The sequence below is a fragment of the Canis aureus genome, chromosome 19, assembly GCF_053574225.1.
Source record: "Canis aureus isolate CA01 chromosome 19, VMU_Caureus_v.1.0, whole genome shotgun sequence".
In the NCBI taxonomy this organism is placed as follows: Eukaryota; Metazoa; Chordata; class Mammalia; order Carnivora; family Canidae; genus Canis; species Canis aureus.
Window position 1 is genome coordinate 52,655,394 of NC_135629.1, and position 25,539 is coordinate 52,680,932.

General features: G+C 40.0%; 2 protein-coding genes and 1 pseudogene across 2 annotated transcripts; all 3 read right to left on the minus strand.

Moving 5' to 3' along the window:
• Positions 1 to 892: 892 nt before the first annotated feature.
• On the minus strand, positions 893 to 2,851 carry LOC144289364 (olfactory receptor 7D4-like). Its single transcript, XM_077857503.1, has one exon. It carries the CDS (start codon positions 2,844 to 2,846, stop codon positions 1,908 to 1,910), a length of 939 nt encoding a protein of 312 aa, XP_077713629.1. The 5' UTR covers positions 2,847 to 2,851; the 3' UTR covers positions 893 to 1,907.
• A 12,741-nt stretch (positions 2,852 to 15,592) lies between these two features.
• LOC144289365 (olfactory receptor 7D2) lies at positions 15,593 to 17,272 on the minus strand. The gene has a single exon (XM_077857504.1). The coding sequence runs from the start codon at positions 17,042 to 17,044 to the stop codon at positions 15,989 to 15,991; it is 1,056 nt and encodes a 351-aa protein (XP_077713630.1). The 5' UTR covers positions 17,045 to 17,272; the 3' UTR covers positions 15,593 to 15,988.
• A 6,754-nt stretch (positions 17,273 to 24,026) lies between these two features.
• On the minus strand, positions 24,027 to 24,926 carry LOC144291132 (developmental pluripotency-associated protein 4 pseudogene; annotated as a pseudogene).
• Positions 24,927 to 25,539: the final 613 nt, after the last annotated feature.

The following is a 25,539-nucleotide window of genomic DNA, read 5'->3' on the forward strand; positions in this document are numbered from 1 at the left end:
CAATTTGTGCACAGCAGAAAATAAACTCACATTGGATTGGAGCTCATGGAATCAAAGTGAATTAAAGCTGCATCAAATAAGTCTTTCCTCTCTAACAAATTATAATTTTTGAGAAATCTTTCAGTCCTAACTATATTCCCGATAGCTAGGTCCCTTCTATTTCCTCCAAAAATTTCTCCTTTCATTATATTGTCTTGACACGTTAAAGGCTTTATCACTTGTCTTAGCTTGGGTTCTCAGAGAAACAAATGCTGAGCCAAGGATTTATGTGCAAGTGTTTTATTGGTAGGAACAAAGAACATGGAACATGGGTGAGAGAGAAGTGATACATGGAAGAAATACATCTGTCAAGTTTATATTAAGTCAGCTACCACAGAGAATGAGCAGAATTTTCATCCTGTGGGGAAATTCTGGAAAATGGTACAAAATACAAATCTAAGAATTATCCTAGTTAATGGATGAAAGACAATGAATCCCATAGCTCTCCATCAAGGGCTGTCTTTGTGTGGGCATAATTCCCTGGAGGTTCTGCCACCACCTATTGGGCAAAGTTGGTTCTGGATGGGGTTGGCAATTGGCCGTCACGCAGTGGATATGGTGAGAGGATCCCAGGGAATGTGGGAGAAATGTGGACAGCATCTACTACTCCAATCTTCACTGAACACTCAATTCTATCAACATTATTCTCAAATGAGCTAAGTTCTGAACACATTCCACATGTGTGTAACTACCAGTTCTGATGGCATCTCCAGAGAGTCCCAGAAAAAAAAAATAAACCATGTAAGAAAAACAACTTTTATTCTATTGTATTCATTATTACATGTTTTAGGATCTTAGAGGGTGTATCTTAAAATTGTATATATGGGAATAAAAGTCAAATAAAAGAAGGAAATGAAGAAAGAAAGAAAGATGGAAGGATCACAAAGAATGAAGCTACATCTCAGAGTTTTCTTAAGCAGTATATTAGTATGAATATAATCAGAAAAATATAGATTCCTATTTTGAAGTTTAAAATCACATCACTGTTCTTACAAAAAGTAGGATAGAAACTCCATGTCAGCTAGCCAGGTAACAATCCCAGTCAACCTCATTCTCTTCTTTTGAAAAGTGGGGTGAATGAATGGAAATATCTCCAAGACATGTTTTCAAGATGACGTAAAGTCATACATGTGAAGGAACAGGCACAGTTCTGATATGGTAAACACTGGTATGACCATGTAAGACTTCATTCCATTTCTTGTGGGGAAAACAAGCACACAAACAAATGAAAGTGAAGAACATCAACATTTTATTTATTTATTTTTTTATAATAAATTTATTTTTTATTGGTGTTCAATTTACCAACATACAGAATAACACCCAGTGCTCATCCTGTCCAATCATGAAATGGGCAAAAGACATGAAGAGAAATCTCACAGAGGAAGACATAGACATGGCCAACATGCACATGAGAAAATGCTCTGCATCACTTGCCATCAGGTAAATACAAATCAAAACCACAATGAGATACCACCTCACACCAGTGAGAATGGGGAAAATTAACAAGGCAGGAAACCACAAATGTTGGAGAGGATGCGGAGAACATCAACATTTTAGAGTACAATTTTGGGGGCAGCCACAGCAGCACTTGATATGATGAGTACTTTAAACCTAAAGTTAGAAATCTTAAGAATGGCTACAAGAAAGCTGATAAAACATGGAACTTTTTGGACAGCATATAGGGAAGAAAAGTCAAAAAGGACTACAGAGGGATTGTTGAGGAGAGACTAATACAAAAACAAAAAGGAAGTCATGGGTACTTTGGGAATTAGATAAATCAAAGATGTCTATTAAAGGAGAAAAATATTTAAATTCACATTTGCCTTTGGGGCCTGCAATGTCCACTTGGTTCTGAGGCCAGTGGCCCATCATGGACATGAGGCTGCTCTGTTGAGGAGCCTTCGCAGGGCGCCCTTCACATCCTTGTTCCTCAGGCTGTAGATAAAGGGGTTCAGCATGGGGGTGACCACAGTGTACATCACTGATGCAACTGAGCTTCTCTGGGAAGAATGGGTCACAGCAGAAGTGAGATAGACCCCCAGGCTTGTACCATAGAACAAGGAGACCACAGAAAGGTGAGACCCACAAGTGGAAAATGCTTTATACTTGCCCTCAGTGGAAGACATCCTCATTAAGGAGGAGACGATCTGAGAGTAAGAGAAAAGAATCCCAGTGAGAGGAAAAACACACAGCAGAGCAGTGGCAACATACAAGCAGATGTTATTGATGAGGGTGTCAGAGCAGGCCACCTTGAGAATCTGAGCCAGTTCACAGAAGAAATGTGGAAGTTCAGTGCCTGTACAGAAGGTCAGCTGCCCTACCATTAGAATATGAATCAGGGAGACCCAGAAAATGGTGAGCCAACAAATCAGAACCAGGAGGACACAGAGTCGTGGGTTCATGATGATGGTATAGTGCAGAGGGTGGCAGATGGCCACAAACCGGTCATAGGCCATCACAGTCAAGAGGAAATCATCCATTCCAGCAAAAATCATAAAGAAATACACCTGAGTGATGCATCCTATATAGGAAATGTCTTTGCTGTGTACCTGGATGTTTAGCAGCATCTTCGGGACAGTGGTGGAGATGAAACAGATGTCAACAAAAGACAGGTTGGAGAGGAAGAAGTACATGGGGGTGTGGAGGTGGGAATCAGAAAGGATAGCCAGGATGATGAGCAGATTTCCCAGTACAGTCACCAGGAACATGGACAGGAACAAGCCAAAGAGGAGAGGCTGCAGTTCTGGATCTTCTGAGAGGCCCAGAAGGAGGAATACTGATACTTCTGTCTGGTTTCCTGCTCCCATGTAGCTGGTCTGTTTGCTGGAAAAGGAGACAAAAGCAACCCTCAATGAACAGTCAGCTGTGGGTGAATTCCTAGTATTCACCTTTGATCCCACTTTGCATGGACATCCTTCACCTTCCACTAGTCCTTCCAATGCCAGTGACTCATTCATTGAAGTGGCAACCCATTTCTATTTTATTTTTTAAAAAGCTTTATTTATTTATTCATGAGCGACAGAAAGAGAGGCAGAGACACAGGCAGAGGGAGAAGCGGGGCTCCCTGCAGGGAGCCTGATACAATACTCTATCCCAGGACCCCAGGATCAGGACCCGAGCCAAAGACAGGAGGTTCAACCAAAGACCCACTCAGGTGCCCTACCCATTTCTATTTTAAATGTGTATAATCATTCAGACTATCTTCAACTTAGCAGAAATCTTTCTCTTTTTATCTGCTACTCACTGGTTCTAGTTCTTCTATTCAATCTATGGATATAAACCAATTTCTTCTTTGGTATGATCTTCCAAAATAATTGAAGACATTCAAAGTCTTTTCTTTGATTACTCCCTTTATTCTAATAACCCTATCATAGTGATTAGGATGGGTTTTCAACTCAAACAACATTTACTCTGTTACCTGATGTCACAGTTGACATGCTGGTGTCACAGTTAACTCTCAGGTATCTTTTTTTCCCTAAAAATGTGGTTACTGCTATTACCTTCTTATTTATTTATTTATTTATTTATTTATTTATTTATTTATTTATGATAGTCACAGAGAGAGAGAGAGAGGCAGAGACATAGGCAGAGGGAGAAGCAGGCTCCATGCACCAGGAGCCCGATGTGGGGATTCGATCCCGGGTCTCCAGGATCGCGCCCTAGGCCAAAGGCAGGCGCCAAACCGCTGCGCCACCCAGGGATCCCTATTACCTTCTTTATAATGATTCAAAATGCTGTTGTGCACAGTAAGATGTCAATAAATAATAGCTATTTTATTAATCTATTCCTTTTATGATAATTATTTTTTGACATACAACTGCCCCAAAATACAGTGTTATAGAACTGTGATTTAGAAAAAGGGGTCTTGAGGGTGCCTGGGTAGCTCAGTCAGTTAAGCGTTTCTTTTGCCTGAGGTCATGGTCTCTAGGTCCTGGGATCGAACCCCATATTGGGCTCTCTGCTCAGCAGGGAGTCTGCTTATCTCTCTGCTTGACACTCTGCCTACTTGTGCATGTGGCCTCTCTGTCAAATAAATAAATAAAATCTTAAAAACAAAAAAAGAAGGAAAAAGGATCTCGAGTCAGACTTTCTAGAATAAAAATTTGGTCTACTAATTTACCCACTGTGTGGCCCTGACAAAGTTAATTAATCTCTTGTAGCTGCAGATACCTCACCTCTACAATGGGGGTGGTAAATAATCCATACATTGCAAGCCTGGTGAGTGAATTAAATGAGATCATGTATATAATATTTCTTGTATGGTTCTTGTGATATAAAGAGGACATTTGAAAAGGTGAGTTTCTGTTCTTACCATCACAAAAATTTTATCTTCTATGGCTATCATTTATCAATATTCTACTTAAACTGGGGTAGCCATCAAAGAGGGAACTCTTTTTTTTATTTTTTATTTTTATTTATTTATGATAGTCACACAGAGAGAGAGAGAGAGAGAGAGGCAGAGACATAGGCAGAGGGAGAAGCAGGCTCCATGCACCGGGAGCCCGACGTGGGATTTGATCCCGGGTCTCCAGGATCGCGCCCTGGGCCAAAGGCAGGCGCTAAACCACTGCGCCACCCAGGGTTCCCCAAAGGGGGAATTCTAATCATTATAAACACAACAGATCTGTAACCTCTTTTGACCACCACGTAGCACTTCTAGTTCATGAAGACCCTATGCCTCCCTCTTTCAGATACCACTTTCTAGGTAGATTCTTCCAAGAAAGAGGAAAAAGAATATGAACTACATAAATTAGAAGAATGGGAAAAAAATGGCAAAATCATTAAAATAAAATATAAAGCATGTATGGGAGTGTATGCCCAAGTGTACATGTCTGCAAGTGGGGATGTATTATATTAAAAATCAGAGGAGTTAATTACAAAATATATTGGTTGACTTAATAAAAAATATTTAAAGATTCTATAAATAAAATCATCTTAAAAATGTAAAGGCAAATTTAAGATGTGAAAATAAATGTTTATACCTTCTATAATAGAAAAAGTTTCAGTATTATTAATGTCTGTAGAATGCTAATTAATTAAAAGGAAAACAGAACCACTGGGGATCAACTTAACCTAGGGAGGTGGATAGAAAAGACTTCTCTGGAATCTGAATATCTGAGCTGTGAGAGGAAGGAAGAACAATTAATTAACTGTTAATTAAGGGAAATAAGGAAAAGGCACACATTTTGAGCAGAAAGAACAGAACTTATAGTTTTCTCCATGGTTGGGTGAGCTTGGTAATGGAAAGAAATTGAGAGGCCAGTGAAAAGGAGAACAGACAGTGAAGGTCAAAGGGAAAGAGTGTGTGAGCAGCACATGTGGAGCATCCTGTACTATTCCTTAGTGTGCTATCATGTTAGTAATTATATATATATTGTGGGTCAGAAACTGAGACTTTCTTAGCTCACCATTGTCTTTCCAGGGCCTTACATAGGGTCTGCACATAGTAGTTTTTCAACACATGCAAATGTTAGATGTATAATAAAGATTGAGACCAAAAGTGTCAACTATAATGCAAAAAAGGAATCTTCAAACTCATCATATACCTGAATGTGAACACAAAATAGAATGATAAAGTTAAATGCAAAGCATTCATAATTGTTTAAAAGAATAATATATCACGAACAAGTCATACCTATTTTAGGAATGGAAAGATGGTTTAATGCTAGGATGTTTGCAAAAAAAAAAAAAAAAAAAAGAAAAGAAAAAAGGAAAAGAAAAAGGAAAACAATTCAGGGATCTCTGGGTGGCTCAGCGGTTTGGCGCCTGCCTTAAGCCCGGGGAGCGATCCTGGAGACCCGGGATCGAATCCCACGTCGGGCTCCCTGTGCATGGAGCCTGCTTCTCCCTCTGCCTGTATCCCTGCCTCTCTCTCTCTCTCTCTGTGACTTTCATAAATAAATAAAAATTTTTTTAAAAAGTAAGAAAAATGCTTTAAAAAAACAATTCATCACAAATACAGGGAAATGAAGAGGAATAATAATCATAATCACAACAGAAAATGGATTTGAGAAAATGTAGCAGCTATTCCTGCGGTTAGCTTCCAGGATAGAGCCTCTCACTAAAGAAGGAAACTAAAAACAATTTCTTAACCTAATAAAGAATAGCTGTTGAAAACTGCAGCAACAGGGTTCTCTACATTAAAACACTAAAATATTTGTATTATCATGAAAAGGCCAAGGCAGTCCATTCCAACTTCAGTCATTCAACACTCTCATGAACATTTAAAGAGATTCATAAGAAAAATAAATCAGCCTGAGTACTCAATGCCAGAAGTAACGACATTATTTGTAGATACATTGTGGACACTAAAGGAAAACAAAATAATACAGAACTATCAAGTGCTATCAGCAAGTCAAATCTGCCAACAAAAATGGAATATAATAGAAAAATCCAATCACATGAGGAATGAAATAGTCAATACCTTGTGCTTCATAGATCTTCAGTTAATGAATAAATGATGGGATGGGTAATGGAACAGGAGCCTAGAATTCAAGGAATAGAATAGAGAAGAGGAGGAGACTCATTGGAAAATAGGAAATTTAGCAAGTGCTGGAAAGCCTGGTTTAAGGAGCGAGTAAAGCACCTTCATACTACAGAGACTTCAGCTTTGTACCTAAATATGGGACTGTTCCAGTTTCATTACTCTTAGAGGTAGACCAGTACCCACTTTCTCGCCCCATTCCCTCATACTCCTCCAGCCCTGACTGGGAAGCAGTGATCCTACCCTCTCTGATGGTTATCACTGAAGCTTTCTCTTCTCTGCAGTCTGTTCTGGAGCAGGCCATTTGGGTTTTCCCCCTAGGCTGGCAACAGAGAATTACAGGAAAGGGCCAACAGAGATATGTTATTATCATCCCAAAGGTTGTGTTCTTAGAGCTCTTCATTAAATAAATTGTTCTACTGACGTTCCTCTCTGAACAATTCAGCTCCCTTGGGATAGGAAGATGAAAGAATGGAAACATTTCAGACAATGCTGTGTCTGTGTAGAAAACAGTGGGCCAAGATGAAGGTATTTTCTTCAAGGAGAAATTCTTCTCTCTTTGGTTGACTTAAATGACAAAGTATCCCCTGAGGAACGTTGAACTCCTACAAGAACCAAAACCAGGAATGAGTATTCTGTGATGTTCACTTGTTCACTCCTTGAAGAGTCTTTGGAGATTGCAATGATCACTTAGTCCACAGTGTCATGGAGGCAAAGAGGTCCTTTCTGATGAAAAGCAGAGTGGTTAATAGTTTTGGTTCTATTGAAAGGACTAACCAAATGAGAACTGAAAATATTCCTTGACATTTGCTGGTGACATGGACGCCTTTGTTGATATTAGGGACGGCTCCATTTGTTACCTCTAAAGTGAGGGATAGGGGCATAAACAATCCAGGTAGAGTGGGTTGATGAGTGACTATTGAAGAAATAGAGGTGCCGATATAAATCACCTATGACGTTTGTTAGGGAAGGTGAGGATAGAGGTAAATCATTGCATAAGAAATCATGGAGTATGGTTAGTTAACAAAATTTTTGTTTAATGGAAAATAAGGGAATGTGTTTGATTTCAAAGGGTATGACCATATTTATTTACTTCAGGCATTTAAATACAGAATACATTCTGGCCACACAATTCACAGGACACATATACAATCTAAGTAAACGACAATCATAATGTGCTGTATCTCCAATGTATGGGATACATGGGTCCAGAAATCAAAGCTGTTAGTAGAAGCAGCCCTGTCTAATGTCATGCCTGGTGAGCAAATTTGGCAGTATTTGCTTCAGGTCTCCTCCACTCTGGCATCAGCAGGTTTAGAGGTCTTGACATCTGGAAGGTAGCATTTCCAGAGACATAGAAAAAGTCCCATTGGGATGCCTGGCTGGCTCAGCGGTTGAGCATCTGCCTTTGGCTCAGGGCATGATCCCAGGTCCGGGGATCGAGTCCCACATCTTGGCTCCCTGTGAGAAGCCTGCTTCTTCCTCTATGTCTCTGCCTCTCTCTATATATATCTCTCATGAATAAACAAAATCTTTAAAAAAGTCAAGAAAAAGTCTCATTGAACTTCAAGCTATGTAGCTTGAGGTCCCTCATGGCAGAAAGACGAGTCATCATCATTACAGAGTTAATTTTTTTTAAAGATTTTATTTATTTATTTATTTGAGAGAGAGAGAGAGAGAGAGAGAGAGCGCACAAGTACAGAGGAAGAGGGAGAAGCAGACTACCTACTGAGCAGAGAGCCCAACATGGGGCTCAACTCTAGGACCCTGAGATCATGACCTGAGCTGAAGGCAGATACTGACTGAGCCACCCAGGTGCTCCTTGGCAGAATTAATTGACCCTGGTCATAAATGTCATTGCATGAGCATGGCAGTGGGCATGAACTGGTATCCAGCTGTGATCAGTCAGTGGATGGGAGCAGCCATCAGTATCCTCAGAGGAAATACAGTGGTGGATACACATGGCTGTCAGGCAGTTATACTCCCCCAGCAGGAGACTTGAGTGGGTAAGTCAGTTTCCTTTAGCTGAGGGCAATTCTCTAAGAGGGCTAAAGGCTGAGGAGTGTCAGATGGCTGCACTCCTTGAACCTGGAAAATAAGCCCATAGTTCTGAAGGGAGAAGTGGTTGACCCAACACAGATTTACTGTCCACCCCATCACCATTTGGATAGTGACCTGCAGCAACATGTAGTGTCCACAAGAGTTTATTTGTGATGCAGGAGAGTCAGAAGTTGGGAAGAATTGTCCTTAGAAAGGGGGAGCCACACTGAGAAATTAAGGATCTTGAGTAGGGCTGAACCAAGCATAATGTCTTTCTGACCGGTTCCTCTGTAACCCAATTCTCTCCCACTAAGGCCATAAGACAGAACATGAGATCAACCTGTGCCACTGCCAAGTGGAAACTATTTGTGGGATGTTTCACAGGCACATCAAACTGAATCTTTCTAACAACAAGTTTAGTGTTTTTCCCTCCCTACCTCCCTCTCTTCTTCCTTCCTTAGTGGGGATGAAACAGTCCCCTAGCTCATCTATCCATCCCATATCTTCTTCATCCATTCATCTATTGTTAGATGCTTGGGCTGCTTCCATATCTTGGCTATTGTAAATAAATTTGCAATAAACATGGGGACACACATGTCTTTTCAAATTAGTGTTTTTGTATTCTTTGGGTAAATAGTCATTAGTGGAATTACTGAATCATATGGCAATTCTATTACTCAGCCATAAAAAATAATGAAATATTGCCACTTACAATAACATGGATGGAACTAGAGGGTATAATGTTAAGTGAAGTAAGTCAATCAGAGAAAGACAAATACCATATAATTTCATTCATATATGGAATTTGAATTTGAGAAACAAAACAAAGAAAAGAAGAGACAAACATAAAAAACAGACTTTTAAATATAGACAACAAACTGGTGGTTGCCAGAGGGGAGATGGGTGGGGGGAGGTGAAATAGGTAAAGAGGATTAAGAGTACATTTATGGTGAGCACTGAAAAATATATAGAATTGTTGAATCATTCTATTGTACACTTGAGATTAATATAAAACAGTATGTTAATTATGCTGGAATCAGAAAACATTTAAAATGTTTTAATTGAAAGAAAAAGATTAATGGCACATTTGTTGCCAGAGAGAACTATAGTATTGTTTAAATTCTATAATGTACTTGCAGAATGATTCGTCTATCTTCCATCAAGCAGTCCTTGGCATCAATGGATCCATTACTGGGAATTCAGTCTTGCTCAAGCAAATCCATCCCCTCATTAAAAACAACAACAACAAAAAAACCAAAAAAAAAAAAAAAAACTGATGAAGTGAAATGAAGGACACAATGCTCTTTCCTACCTCCCTGAGTCTATGGCTAAAACCTCTTAGTCCACATTTATTTCAAAAAGGTCTTTCAAATTTGGTTTCATTCATTTAACAAATATTTAAGTGTCTACCATGTGGTACAGACTCACTATGTATACTCAGACCAAAGTTAGCTAAATACAGATCATACAAAGACTGTGTTGTGCAGGAGGTGGGAGATGACTACAAACTAGTCATAGGCCATTATTATCTGGAGGAAAATGTCCAAATACCCAAACACTATGAAAAAATACATCTAGGGCAGCCCAGGTGGCTCAGCAGTTTAGTGCCGCCTTTGGTCTAGAGTGTGATCCTGGAGAACCCAGATGGAGTTGCATGTCAGGCTCCCTGCATGGAGCCTGCTTCTCCCTCTGCCTGTGTCTCTGCCTCTCTCTCTCTCTCTCTCTGTATGTGTGTCTCTATGAATAAATAAATAAAATCTTAAAAAAAATACATCTAGGTGATGCAGCCTGCATAGATGATGGCTTTGTTATCTGTATGTATCTTCACCAGTGTTTTTGGAGCCACAGTGGAACTGAAACAAGTATCAAGAAAAGATAGGTGGAAGAGAATAAAGTACATGGGTGTGTAGAGGTCATAGAGCAGATGGCCAGAATGATAAGATTTCCAAGTATGGTACCAGGTACCTGAACAAGAACAGTCTGAAGAGGGGCACCTGGATGGCTCAGTGGTTGAGTGTCTACCTTTGGCTCAGGTCATGATACTGGGGTCCTGGGATTGAGTCCCGCATCAGGCCCCCTGCAGGAAGTCTGCTTTTTTCTCTGCCTATATCTCTGCCTCTCTTTCTGTGTCTCTCATGAATAAATTTTAAAAAAATCTTAAAAAAAAAGCAGTGAAGAGAAAAGTCCCAAGAAGAGAGTTCCGAGACACCTATTTGGTTTCCTGCATCCATGTAGCTGATAATTCTGCGAGGAAAGAGCCAAAGCAATACTAATGAAAACAAAGAAACAGAAAGGGCACTGGGCTGGCTCAGTTGGTAGAGCATAAAACTCTTGATCTCTGGGTCATGAGTTCAAGCCCAACATTGGTTATGGAGCCTACTTTAAAATAACAACGACAGGGGATCTGGGTGGCTCAGTTGGTTAAGTGTCTGCCTTCAGCTCAGATCTTGATTCCAAGGTACTGGGATCAAGCCCTGCATCAAATCCTGCATCGGGCTCCTGCTCAGTGGGGAGTCTGCTTCTCCCTCTGCCCCTTCCCCTGCTTGTTCTCCCTGTCTTGCTCTCTCTCTCTCAAATAAATAAATTAAATCTCTAAAAACTAAAATAACAACAATAAAAAACAGGAGTCCCCAATATAAAAATATTTTTATGATATTAATGCCCAAAGAAAAAACAAAATCAAACATTTTCACCAGCAAACTAATCATTCACCAAGAAGGATTACAGATGTCATTATCTTGTATAGGTATCATTATGGGTATAATCTATTCCCTCCTTTAGATCTTTATCACAAATAGCCATTGTCTTTCAGATCTATCCCCATGGACCAGCAGCTTCTGGATGTTCAGCTCAGTATCAGTCCATTTGAGGTAAAACACATCAATGGTTTGAACATTCTTCTTTCTTTTGGGCTGAAATTTGTCTCTTGGAATTTCTGTCTCTGCTGTTTCTTTCTTTCTCTTTCTTTCTTTCTTTCTTTCTTTCTTTCTTTCTTTCTTTCTTTCTTTCTTCTTTCTTTCTTTCTTTTCTTTCTTTCTTTCTTTCTTATTCTTTCTTTTTTCTTTTTTCCTTCTTTCTTTTCTTTCTTTCATTTCTTCTTCTTCTTCTTCTTCTTCTTCTTCTTCTTCTTTTACTTTTTTCTTTCTTCTTTCTTTCTTTCTTTCTTTCTTTCTTTCTTTCTTTCTTTCTTTCTTTCTTTCTTTCTTTCTTTAAAAGGTTTTATTTATTTATTCATGAGAGACAGAGACATAAGCAGAGGGAGAAGAATGCTCCCTGGGGGGAACCTGATGCAGAACTCAATTGCAGGACCTGGGATCATGATCTGAGCCAAAGCCAGGTGCTCAACCCCTGAGCCACCCAAGTGTCCCCCATATTTCTTTCATATTGTAGCAGATCCATGCATGTTGATGGTGCTCAGGCCCCACTTTGCTCTGTGGTCCTACTCCCTGACAACAGCTAATTGGATCAGAGAGTGTCTGGTCCAACCTGGCTAAACATTTTCTCCCCTGGAAATTTGGAAATGAAACTTAGATTCTAGTTAAGAATCTGAGGGAGTGGAGTTGATGGGATACATTAACCATTAAAGTTATAAATAAGATAAGCATATCTGCTATCATATCATCATTATTTAATTCAATCTAGAGCCTGAAGTCTCCTTCAAAGTCACAAATCTAAAATCTCTAGAGATTTTTTTAAAAGATTTTATTTATTTATTCATGAGAGACACACACACACACAGAGGCAGAGACCAGGCAGAGGGAGAATCAGAATCAGGCTCCACACAGGGAGCCTGACGCGGGACTCGATCCGGGTTTCCAGGATCAGGCCCTGGGCTGAAGGCGGTGCCAAACCACTGAGCCCCCAGGGCTGCCCTGTTACTTTATTTCTAAACATTTTAGCTGGTTGGGAGAGAAAGAGAACCATAATAAAATGGAAACTGTGCTTGACAATTCTATTCCAATGTGGGAAATTTTAAGGTGATCATGTTTTTCTCCACAGTGGGAGCTTTTCTCTCCTTAAGTGTGATTTCAGAGCTCAGGATTCCTTCTAAAAAATATCTCACTGAAAGGGAACCCTCTTACACTGTTGGTGGGAATGTGAACTGGTGCAGCCACTCTGGAAAACTGTGTGGAGGTTCCTCAAAGAGTTAAAAATAGACCTGCCCTACGACCCAGCAATTGCACTGTTGGGGATTTACCCCAAAGATACAGATGCAATGAAACGCCGGGACACCTGCACCCCGATGTTTCTAGCAGCAATGTCCACAATAGCCAAACTGTGGAAGGAGCCTCGGTGTCCATCGAAAGATGAATGGATAAAGAAGATGTGGTTTATGTATACAATGGAATATTCCTCAACCATTAGAAACGACAAATACCCACCATTTGCTTCAACGTGGATGGAACTGGAGGGTATTATGCTGAGTGAAGTAAGTCAATCGGAGAAGGACAAACATTATATGTCCTCATTCATTTGGGGAATATAAATAATAGTGAAAGGGAATATAAGGGAAGGGAGAAGAAATGTGTGGGAAATATCAGAAAGGGAGACAGAACATAAAGACTCCTAACTCTGGGAAACGAACTAGGGGTGATGGAAGGGGAGGAGGGCGGGGGGTGGGGGTGACTGGGTGGCGGGCACTGAGGGGGGCACTTGACGGGATGAGCACTGGGTGTTATTCTGTATGTTGGTAAATTGAACACCAATAAAAATAAATTTATTATAAAAATAAAAAATAAAAAAATATCTCACTGGAATCTGAGCTACATGTTCTGTGCCAATCAATATACTTAAATAACAATTGTAAAGGACCTAAGTCCCTGATGGCACCCTAAGTCAAAGACTTGCCCTTTCAGATATGAATATAAAAACATGTAACAGTGTAAATAAAACCTACTAACAAAATCAATAGAAAACACCATAATCTTTATCATTACTAGTTCATTTAATATGAACAGTACCCCCTGACATATGTTATTGTTTTAATTTTAGTAATGAGTAATAGAAGTAGAGAGAAGCTGACCAACTTGCAAATGGCAGAGCTGGAATTGGACCAGATGCCTGACTTCAGAATAGGTAGAAAATGTGCTTTGAGAATTTAAAAATTAAAAGGTGCCTTTCTAAGTCATTGGGAATGGAAGGACTAGTATAAAGTATGAGAATAAATTGTTTTTTACTTGGAAAGAGTAGATCTCACATCCCACTGAACAGAAATACATCATAGGTAGAGTACATTTCAAAAATGAAAATATAAATTTGAACTATAGGAAATAACTTTTGAAAAAATTTGTTACAATACATAGACAAAGATTTTAACAATACGATGCAAAATCACAAACCATATCAAGTCGTATTAGAGATATCACATATACTGGACAGAGATTGTGAATTATGACAATAAAGGAATGGAATTTTATATGTTAAAAACCCTATTCAAATAACCAATTTGGGAACTAGATTAATATTCCTAACAGGTCCACTTAGACAATGTGATATTTCCTACAGTCCTGCAAGTGAATAGTGCCAGTCTGATTTTAAGTTATACAGGACTCCAAGGCTACTATAGAAAGGATGACTACTTCAGAGGCACTTACCTTCCGTTGAAAAAGCATTTCTTGGGGTGCCTGGGTGGCTCATTCAGTTAAATATCTGACTGTTGATTTCAGCTCAGGTCATGATCTTGAGATTGTGAGATTGAGTCCCACATTAGGCTCTTGTGCTGGGTATGTAACCTGCTTGAGGTTGTCTCTTTCCCTCTCCCTTTGCCCCTCCTCCTACACTCTCTCTAAAAAATGAAAGAGAGCATTTCTAGCACAATAATAAATTAATTCTCCTCTTTCAAAGATGTAGGCCACATATAGATTTATATATGAATGTATATGTGTATATATGTATGTGTATAAGTGTTAACGTGAAATTGAATTAAAGTTCTCCAAAAAAGAGTGGGAGGATCACAAAGGAATGAAAAAGGAGATCTCAGACTTACTTTTAGCATGACAGTAAAAGTCATTAGAGTAGATAAATGCTCTAATTTGGATTTCTAGCCTTGGGACATGTAACAGTAGGAGTAGATTAGCCTATGTTGTTGAAAACAGCAACAGTGTGTATAAAAGCACTAAAATGTTACTGGTTTATTTTTTATTTATTTTTTATTTTATTTTTTTAATGTTACTGGTTTAATGAAACAAAATCTTATTTCTTTCTCTTGAAAAGTATCTACTAACTCGGACAACTATCCAGAGGAGTCCTCCACATATTGACCAGCTTTCTAAACTCTTTGGATCTTGTGATGCCTTCATTCCATATCAAGAGAAGAGTGAACATGAAGAATAATGTACCAACTCTTCAACTGTTTTAGTCTAGGAGGGATACATCACTTCCACTCATATTTTATTAGACACATCAAAACATATTATTACAACCTTTAACTTCAAGGGAGAAAGAAAATGCTATTCTTTTGGGTATCCAATAGGAGAGGATATCCAGAAATATTGTTAACCAAGCAAAAAAAAAAATCCACCATTCGGATGTACACATTGAAATCCATGTGAACAGCTGGGCAGCCTGTTATAAGAATATGGGCTCAGGGTCAGATTACTGAATTTGAATCCTGATTTTGCTACTTGGTTGCTCTGTAACTTTGGGGAATATTTTTAAGCTCTTAGATTCTCAGTTTTCTTACTTCTAAAATGGAGACAGTAATCATTCCCATAGAGGAAGACTACATAAGATAGTAGAGAGCAGTTAGCATAGGCTTACCATATAATAAGTACTAAAACACTGTATTTTAATATGTATTTTTAATCATATTTTATCCAGTAAAAAAAACCCAAAACACTGTTGGTAGTACATGCACACGAACAACAAAAATTCACAACAGAACACATAGAAATAAGTGAAAGTGAACAACCAATACTTTAAGTATTCTCTTCTAACATTTGAGATAACAAAGCTAAAAAGTAAGTGCTCCAAATCCAAGTTACAACTTACCATTGAGGAAGTTAGAAAGAAGATTGAGGACATAGCTTTTTTAAAAGATTTTATTATTTATTTATTCATGAGAGACACACTAAAAGAGGCAGAGACATAGACAGAGGGAGGATTGGGCTCCTCACAGGGAGTCCGATGTGGGACTCGATCCCCAGGCCTGGGATCATGCCCTGAGCCGAAGGCAGGTGCTCAACCTCTGAGTCACCCAGGCATCCTGAGGACATACTTTTTTGGACAACAGATAGGGCAGAAAGATCATCAGATAAATTATGCAGAAATTAGTTGTTTAAAAGTGTGTAAAAACTAGGAGAGAGTAATCATAGATCCTTCAAGACTGGGTGAAACAGAGTTTGCAAGATTCAAGAGTAAACTTTAGAATCAAAGTTTTGCCCTTGGGATCCAGAAAACTCCTTAGTCCTAGGGCCAGTATATCCATCACAGACAAGAGGTCACTCTACTGAGAAGGCTTCCCAGTGCCCCCTTCACATCCTTGTTCCTCAGGCTGTAGATGAAGGGGTTCAGCATGGGGGTGACCACAGTGTACATCACTGAAGCCACTGAGACTTTCTGGGGGGAGTGAGTTACTGCAGAAGTGAAGTATACCCCAACACCTGTCCCATAAAATAAAGAAACAACTGAGAGGTGAGACCCACAGGTGGAAAATGCTTTTTGCTTTCCCCCAGATGAAGACATCTTCCTTATAGATGAAGCAATCTGTGAGTAGGAGAAAAGGATACCAACAAGGGGAAAAACACCCAGCACACCAGTCATAAAGTATATCAACGTGCTGTTCAGAAAGGTATCAGAGCAGGCCAACTTGAGAATCTGTGTCAGTTCACAGAAGAAATGTGGAATTTCAAGGTCTCTGCAGAAGCTCAGGTGCCTCATCAGAGAGATATGAAGAAGGGATGTCATGATACCAACAAACCAGGTAGCAAAAACCAACAGGCCACAGAGGCGTGGGCTCATGATGACTGTGTAGTGCAGGGGGTGGCAGATGGCCACAAACCGGTCATAGGCCATTACAGTAAGGAGTAGAGTGTCTAGGATGGGAAAAAACATGGAAAAATATACCTGCGTGAGGCAGTCCATGTAGGAGATGGCTTTGTTCTCTGTGTGGATGTTCACCAGCATCTTGGGCACTATGGTGGTGCTGAAACAGATGTCAACCAACGACAGATTGGAGAGGAAGAAGTACATGGGGGTATGGAGGTGGGGGTCAGAGCAGATGGCCAGGATGATGAGCAGGTTCCCAAGCACAGTGACCAGGAACATACACAGGAATAGCCCAAATATGAAGGGTTGTAGTTCTGGATCCTCAGAGAACCCAAGGAGGATGAACTCTAAAATTCCTGTTAGATTTCCTGCTTCCATGTACCCGATATATCTATAAAGGAAGAGACAAGAGTAACATGAAGTAGCAGCAAAGTGGCACCCTCCATTTAACAAAAATGTTGGCCTTTTGCTCAAGTTATTTATGAGGTCAGTCATTTTGATAAGTGTTGGGTCTTATAAGTGAGATCAGAAAAAAATGGAGTCTTACGCCAACCACCCATCTTAAGAAAATAAGCCAGTCAGAGAAGGACAAATACCATATGATTTCACTCATCTGTGGAATTTAAGAAACAAAACAAATGATGATAGCAGAAAAAGAAAGGAAAACTGGGGTGTCTGGGTGGCTCAATGGGTTAAGCATTCACCTTTAGATCAGGTCATGGTCCCAGAGTCCTAGGATCAAGCAGGACTCTTTGCTCAGTGGGAAATCTGCTTCTCCTTCTTTCTCTGCCCCTCCCCTTAACATGTTCTCTCTCTCTTGAATAAATCAATAAGATTTTTTAAAAAGAGAGAGGAAAACCAAAAAAACTGATTCTTAACTATATGTCAACTAGCTGGAATTTAAATAGAAACAAACAAACAAAAACAGAATCCATTTTATAACAAGTAAAATGCAATCCTACAGAATGGAATCTAGAATTCTAATCGCCTATCTTTAAAAAATTTTTTTAAATTTAATTTAGTTAACATATACTATATTACTCGTTTAGGAGTAGAATCATCACTTGCATGTAACACCCAGTGCTCATCACATCACATGCCCTCCTTAATGCCCATCACTCAATTACCCCACACCCATACCCACCTCCCCTCCAGCAACCCTCAGTTTGTTTCTTAGAGTTAGGAGTCTCTTATGGTTTCTGTCTCTCTCTGTTTTTTCCCTAATCACCTATCCTAAGCATCCATTTTATAACAGTCCTATTGGATGGTCATGGAGCTTCAAAATGGGACACATAAAAATCACGTACCTCCTAATAGGAGGCACTGGAAAGGACCCAAAGTAACTTCTGTGAGACTCCTGCTAAAGATGCAGGACTTCAATTTAGAGACTAGGGAACATCAGACAAACTCAAATTGAGGGACATTATACACAATTTCTGATCCATGTCCTTCAAAACTGCCAATGTCATCAAATACAAAGAGTCTAGGAACTGTTCCAGATTAAAGGAAGCTTAAGAGACATGTCAACAAGGGGATCCCTGGGTGGCTCATCAGTTTAGCACCTGCCTTTGGCCCAGGGCGTGACCCTGGAGTCCCGGGATTGAATCCCACATCAGGCTTCATGCAGGGAGCCTGATTCTCCCTCTGTCTGTGTCTCTGCCTCTCTGTGTGTCTCTCATGAATAACTAAATAAAAATATTTAAAAAAGAGACATGTCAACATGAAATGCCTAATCCTGGATCTTCTTTTGCTATACATAACATTATTAGGATAATTGTCAAAATATAAATGAGTTCTATAAATTTGATAGTAGCATTATATTAATGTTACTATCTTGATTTTGATCATTATACTGTAGTTATGTGAGGAAAATGTCCTTGGTTTTTTTTTTAAGATTTTATTTATTTATTCATGAGAGACACACACAGAGGCAGAGATGTAGGCAGAGGGAAAAGCAGGCTCCCTGCAAGAAGCCCAATTTGGGCCTTGATCCTGGACCCCAGTATCACACCTTGAGCTGAAGGCAGATGCTCAACTGCTGAGCCACCCAGGCATCTCAAAATGTCCTTGTTTTTAGGGAATACCAAAGAGTTAGAGGTAAAGAGGTATCATATTTGCAGTGCAACTTACTTGCAAATGGTTCTGAAAACACACACAAAGAAAAGGAAGAGAGAAAAGTGGATGAAGAAAAAAGTAAAGATGGTAAAGTCTAACATCTGGGGGATCTGAGATATACCTAGGAGCTTTTATATTATTCTTTCAACTTTTCTGTAAATCTGAAATGAAGTCAAAATTAAAAGTTAAAAAGTAGCATTTTCACACAATACCCAGTGGGAAGAAAAAGAAGAAGAAAATCCATCCATGAGATGTTGTCAGGAAAGAGTCAAACTTCTAAGAACACTGCAGGTGTAGTGACCATTCACAGATTTGGAGCCCACATCCACACTCCCCTAGAAACCTCAGCAAGGGAAATTAGTCTAAAGGGGTCCTGGATGAATTGTATTCTTGGATGAATTGTATTCTAGGTCTCAGTCAGAAGCAAACACAAATCTCTGCAAGGAGCTTTCATCTGAGGATCTCTGCCACAGTATCCATAAGGGAGATTGGTCTGATATCTTTCTTTTCACAGCCTTCTGATGCTTGCCTGCATATGCCAGTTCCTTCTGATTCCCAGTCTTACTAAGCACTGCACTAAACTTTCACTCTAGAAGCACCAACATTTTGCTTTCTGAGGAATTCTAAAAATGCTTTAATCTTCCCCCAGCTATGCCTGTGCAAGTACTGCCCTCCCTGCCCTTCCATGCCTTTGTCTTCCTGAGATCATTTCTGTCCTTATTTCTCAGATGAAACATCATTTCCTCAGAGGAGCCTTTCCTGAACCCTCCCTACCCTGCAAGTGTAGACCCTTGACCCATGCCTTCATAGTCTCCTGAATTTTATGATATATAGCATATCATAGCTATATATTCACATTTACTTATGGAAATATTTAATTAACATGTCCCTCTCAGCACTGAATTATCAGCTACACAAGTTCAGATCACATGTTTAAAGTAAAATTTAGTTTTCCTCATATCCCCAGTGCTTTATACTGGAATAGCATGGAAAGTGGAAAAAAGACTGAAACCAAAAATGAAAAAAACTGATCACATGTATTACAAAATAAATCTACAGGTTAACCTCACATTGACTACAGAAGCAACAAAGTGAAAAAGGAGTAAAATGAAGCACAATCAGTCAATGCAGAAAATAATACAGCTTCAAAGCAAATAAAAATACATTTAATAAAATCTAACAAGTCCTGATGGGAAGGGAACAGAGTAAAATTTTAGTCATATGGAACCAAAGGATACTGCCAAAAGGTGATAAAGAATAGCTATGTTAAAGTAAGTGTTAATCCAAGATCCATTATCCTAAAAAACAAAACAAGGAAACAAAAAGCAGAAAGGGGAAATGATGCCTGCTGTTATAATGATTTATTTAAAAAACTTTTTAAAAGATTTTTATGTATTTATTCATGAGATACACAGAAAGAGAGAGAAAGAGAGGCAGAGACACAGGCAGAGGGAGAAGCAGGCTCCATGCAGGGAACCTGACGCAGGACTTTATCCCAGGACTCCAGGATCACACCCTGGGCTGAAGGCGGCGCTAAACTGCTGAGCCACCCGGGCTGCCCTGTTATAATTATTTAAGACTGTTTCCAATAAATCAAAAGAAATGCCATAAGACAGAAAAGCGAAATGAGATGTAATAGTAAGAAATCAAAAGCAAATCTGGTCGCTCTTAGCTGCTGATGTGATTGCCTGCTAGAACACTAAAGAAAGTCAACTTCAACACAATGAGAATGAATCAGTGTCATTAGCTTCTTATGTATCTGTAAACAATCATTAGGAAAGATAAGAGAGAAAGTTCCATTCACAACTGCAATGACGACATAGAGAACACCCGGCACCGAGTGGGCATGCAGTACATATTTCATGAATCACAGGGTGTATACAACCTGGTAGAAACCAAGTCATGATGGTGGTAGGGTGGAGAAACAGATATCCTGCTGGAGCAGAGATTCTCCAATCGTTGCCTGCATTAGAATCACCTGGAGGACTTGCTGAAACAGATTTCTGGGTCTCCTCAGAGTTTCTGTCTAGGACAGGGCCCGAGAATATTCATTTCTAACAAGCTCCCAGGAGAACTGCTGCAGCTGCTCAGGAACCCCACTGCGAAAACGACTTCACTAGAGAAGCATAAGGAAGGTGTGGGCAGGTGGGTTAGAAACTCCTAAGAGTCCACTTGAGGGAGTGCCAATGCCAGTGACACTGAGAAAGTCACTAGTCACTAGTTTCTAATGAGGGCTCATTAGAGCTGAGGGTGACAGAAAGCAGTAGCAATGGAATCCAAAAAGACATAAATAACCAGGGAAATACATTCCAGAAGTGAAAAAAAGGGAGGGGGCCAGAAGTCATAATTAGCCCTATTACCTCCTTCCTCTACCCCATTTTTAATCCTGCTTTTCATACCCAGTACTCACTAGGACAGTGGGACTTAGTTGCCTGGCATTGCATAAAGAAACGTTGTGCAACCTCCTTCTCTTCTGTTGGATGCTTAGGACAGACTCTACCAGAGAATGGCAGGGAGACAGAACCCGTCACCAAGTCATGTCTGTGAGAGGCACAGGTGTGGTCTCCTCCTGGTCAGATGTCACTGAACTATAGGTGAGGATGGTAGGGAATTATTTATGGTTTCTCAAGTCCCTGGGGACTTGAGATGAGGGGAGATGAGGGGAGATGATTTCTCATTGCTCCTCATTAAATAAATTGTTCTCCTGATGTTCCATTCTTCAAGTCATTCAGCTCCCTTGGCGTAAAGAGAAAATGGCAGAACGGAACCTTGTGTGCTAATTCTGTTTCCACCAAGGCAGCTTTGGATCCAGATGGATTGTTCCGCCCCCATGGGCCTCTTCCTTCATCACTATGGATTTGGCTTTGATGGAAAGAGGCTTCCCCTCAGGAATGTGTTCCTGCTGCAAAGACCCAGCTCCCTGTAGCCACAGTGTTTAGGGTCTCAAAGTAACCCAGAGGAAAGAAAGATGCATTTGTCTCAGTGAATCCCTTGTGACCATATTGTTACTGCATAGGCTACATGGTGTTGAACATGCTGTGTAGATAAACAAAGACCCGTTTCAAGAAAGGGAGGGTCAACCATGTAAAATGATGATTCTAGGTCAAGTCAGAGAGGCTGAACAATTTCCTTGGGATTTATTGACATGAAAAATAATAAAAAGAGAGATTTGGTGGAGTGGTGGGGAGGAGTCTACTTGTACTGGGATTTAGGGGCGAGAAAAGTGACTTCTTCTCCTATCAAGAGTGCTATCTTTAGAGGGAGGGTAATACCATAAGTGGCTTTTTTTTTCATTTTGGATGTGAAAAAATACTTAAATGACAAAGGAAACACTCCAATTGATTGTAGAAAATTAAATTGATATTCCATGATTTACCATAAAAACTGAAGTTCTATCATGTTTTGATTTTTTTATTTTTTTAAAAGATTTTATTTATTTATCCATGAGACACACACACAGAGAGAGAGAGAGAGAGAGAGAGGCAGACAGAGGCAGAGGGAGAAGCAGGCTCCAAGCAGGGAGCCCGATGTGGGACTTGATCCTGGGACTTCAGGATCACGCCCTGAGCCGAAGGCAACGCTAATGAGGCTAATGTGGCTCTGAGCCACCCGGGCTGCCCATACCATATGTTTTTAAATGAATAAACCAAGAGCAAAAAAATAAAAAAATAAAAAAATAAATAAACCAAGGGCACCAGGGTGGCTCAGTCACGTAAGCATCTGATTCTTTTTTTTTTCTCTTTTCTTTTTTTTTTACATTAAATGTATAGCTTTTTTCTTTTAATGTTATCATACTTCATTCAAGTGGTTTTATTTTATTTTTTTTTTAATTTTTTTTTATTTTTATTTATGATAGTCACACACAGAGAGAGAGAGAGAGAGAGGCAGAGACACAGGCAGAGGGAGAAGCAGGCTCCATGCACCGGGAGCCTGACGTGGGATTCGATCCCGGATCTCCAGGATCGCGCCCTGGGCCAAAGGCAGGCGCCGAACCGCTGCGCCACCCAGGGATCCCATTCAAGTGGTTTTAAAAAAAGAATCATGCCAAAGAAAATCATGATTTTTGGTTTAATCCTGAGTTAAGAATATTAAGGATTTGCCCACAATGCATATGGTCTTCTATATACAACAGATGATTTTATATACAATTTCAAATCCAATACATGGGGCAGCCCCGGTGGCGCAGCGGTTTAGTGCCGCTTGCAGCCCAGGGTGTGATCCTGGAGACCCTGGATTGAGTCCCACGTCAGGCTCTCTGCATGGACCCTGCTTCTCCCTCTGCCTGTGTCTCTGCCTCTCTCTCTCTGCATCTCTATGAATAAATAAATAAAATCTAAAAAAAAAAAACTTAAAAAAAATAAAATCCAATCCAATACATTATGAATTTATGATTCAGAAGTACCCTTAAATATTTTTAAACAGTAGAAACACACATGATAGTTACAAGTGGAAATAATACCCGCAAAGTGTTCTATATTATTATCCCAGAGACACACCATAGAGGTCTCAGGTTATTAAGAAAACACCAAAAAATGTATTTTAAGAGTATGTTTTTGGGAGTGGGAAAGAATAACAATTTTCCCTTTGGTTTAAAATACTCAACAGCCTAGGGGATCCCTGGGTGGCTCAGCGGTTTGGAGCCTGCCTTTGGCCCAGGGCCCGATCCTGGGTTCCCGGCGTGGAGCCTACTTGTCCCTCTGACTGTGTCTCTGCCTCTCTCTCTCTCTCATGAATAAATAAATAAATAAATCTTGAAAAAATAAAATAAAATACTCAACAGCCTAAAGTCATGAACCTGAGAAGGTAGCAGTCTCTGGAGGAGTTAGAATTACAGAGAAATCCAGCGTGGAAGCACACCTGTGCTTTCTACTCTACCCCCCCACCCCCACCCCTCTGCCAGCATAGGCTCAGGTTCCCACTTTATTTTTTTTTAAGCTAAATGTTAATTTATTTTTTTTTGTTGGAGTTCAATTTGCCAACATATAGCATAACACCCAGTGCTCATCCCGCCAAGTGCCCCCCTCAATGCTCATCACCCACTTTAAAAGAAGTTAAGGTCACTTCAATTTCAGAAGGGTAAACGTTTGGTAGTATGAATCACTTTTTCTTCTTATTAAGCAGAATGAATGGTAATTTCTGAAATGCTCTTACAATTTACAACTTAAGAGCCCCTGCATCTCAACCCAGGAAGCCACAGAGCCCGATGGAGGTCGCAGGGTAACACCTGCAATGCACAAGCTTGTGTCCCTGTAAGAAGGAAGCATGGAGGGTGTGAGCAGCCTGCAGTCTGGTCATCAGTGTCACCACAAGCTGATTGTAGTTCTCTTTGTACCATTAATAGTAATCACAGCTGTGTCCTTTTTACTGCTATTGAAAGGTCATTGGAGACTTTTCATTAACACCTTATTCCTCCGAACACATTTGAGGCACAGCATATTGTCCCCCTGCTGTGGGGGTAGAAAGTTACAAGCGGAGAGCAAGAAGAGGGCACATACTCTCCCCCGCTTTTCAGGCACCCAGGCTTGTCCTGCATGAAATTGCAGGTGAACCCAACCTTGGGTGTCTGCAGACATACTTCTCCCATGGACCATGCACCACTTGACACCTTGGGCCTCCTGTGGCCATGCCACTGTCTTCATCTTCCCAGCCCTGGCTGCAATTCTATACCAGGGGGCAAACACCAATGGCATCTGGGGCTGAAGTTGTCACAACAACAGTATTGACCCCCTCCAGGAGAGCATCAGACCGCTCAGGGGGGCAGCTACTTCAGGAGGGTAGGTTCCACCAGAAGGTATCTTTGTTCCAGGACTTTCCAGAGACATTTCCCCCTTGTCCATTATCAATTTTCTTTGTGTCTGTGTGAGAATCTTGGTCTCCTCCGTGGTGACAAGAATGTTCTTCTTTTGACCTGGGTAAGCATATTCGCAGATTCGCTTATATACATCTAATTTCTGGCCTTTGGTGTTCAGCTTGAATTCTTGGCACCAGGTCCGCAGGATGTCTCGGTGAAGCAAGTTGGCTGGTGGTAGTTTAGAAGGTAATGGAGGAATTGGGATTTTCTTCCAAATTCTTACTCTTGTACTCTTGCCTTGGGCCATCTTTCTGAACAGGAAGCCTCATCTTCTTTCATAGATCTTTTCTGTTTGGTCCCACTTGCTGAGGTTCCTGGTAACTTTGGTTCACCAGAAGCCTGCTGTTTCTCTTTAGCTTCTTCTGATAAAGGTTGGGATTGGCCAGCCAGATAGTCTTGCCCTGACTTCATGGATGGAGTTCTTTTTGCCTTTTGCTTTCTCCATATCCAAAGAGAAGTCAAGGCTGACAAAAAGAAAAGTCTTACCTAAGCATCTGGTTCTTGATCTCAGCTCAGGTCTTGATCTCAGGGTCATGAGTGCAAGCCCTGCATTGGGCATGGAACGTACTTAAAATTATTTTAAATGAATAAATCATTTATTTTATAAACTATTTACTCTTAATTGTAAGTGAAATGTCTAATTTTTTAATTGGTTAAGTAAACTAAAAGTGGAGTGGTGAAGTCAAAGTTGGATGTGTTACTAACACAACTTTAGTAAGTAAAAGCAATTTCCTGTCTACAAGTATAAATAGTTTTCTACCACATATAAATCACTTAACAAGCATTTGTAATCTCAGTGGTATAATCTAACAGCCATTGGAACCATAACTACAAGACTTCAAATATTATATAGGGAATTTCTTCATTCCTTTTAGTAAATAGTCTTAGCAAAAACTCTGCTATGGCAAGATTCGAAAAACCTATGACTGTGAATTAATATCTTTAGGCTATGAATGGAACACATTTCTTAATAAGTTTAGAAATTCTTTGAGACAAAATGTATCAAAACATTAATTGGACAGGC

Excerpts from the sequence above, each read along its gene's own strand:
- LOC144289364 (XM_077857503.1), bottom strand. The coding sequence starts at position 2,846 with ATGGGAGCAGGAAACCAGACAGAAGTATCAGTATTCCTCCTTCTGGGC.
- LOC144289365 (XM_077857504.1), bottom strand. The coding sequence starts at position 17,044 with ATGACTGACCTCATAAATAACTTGAGCAAAAGGCCAACATTTTTGTTA.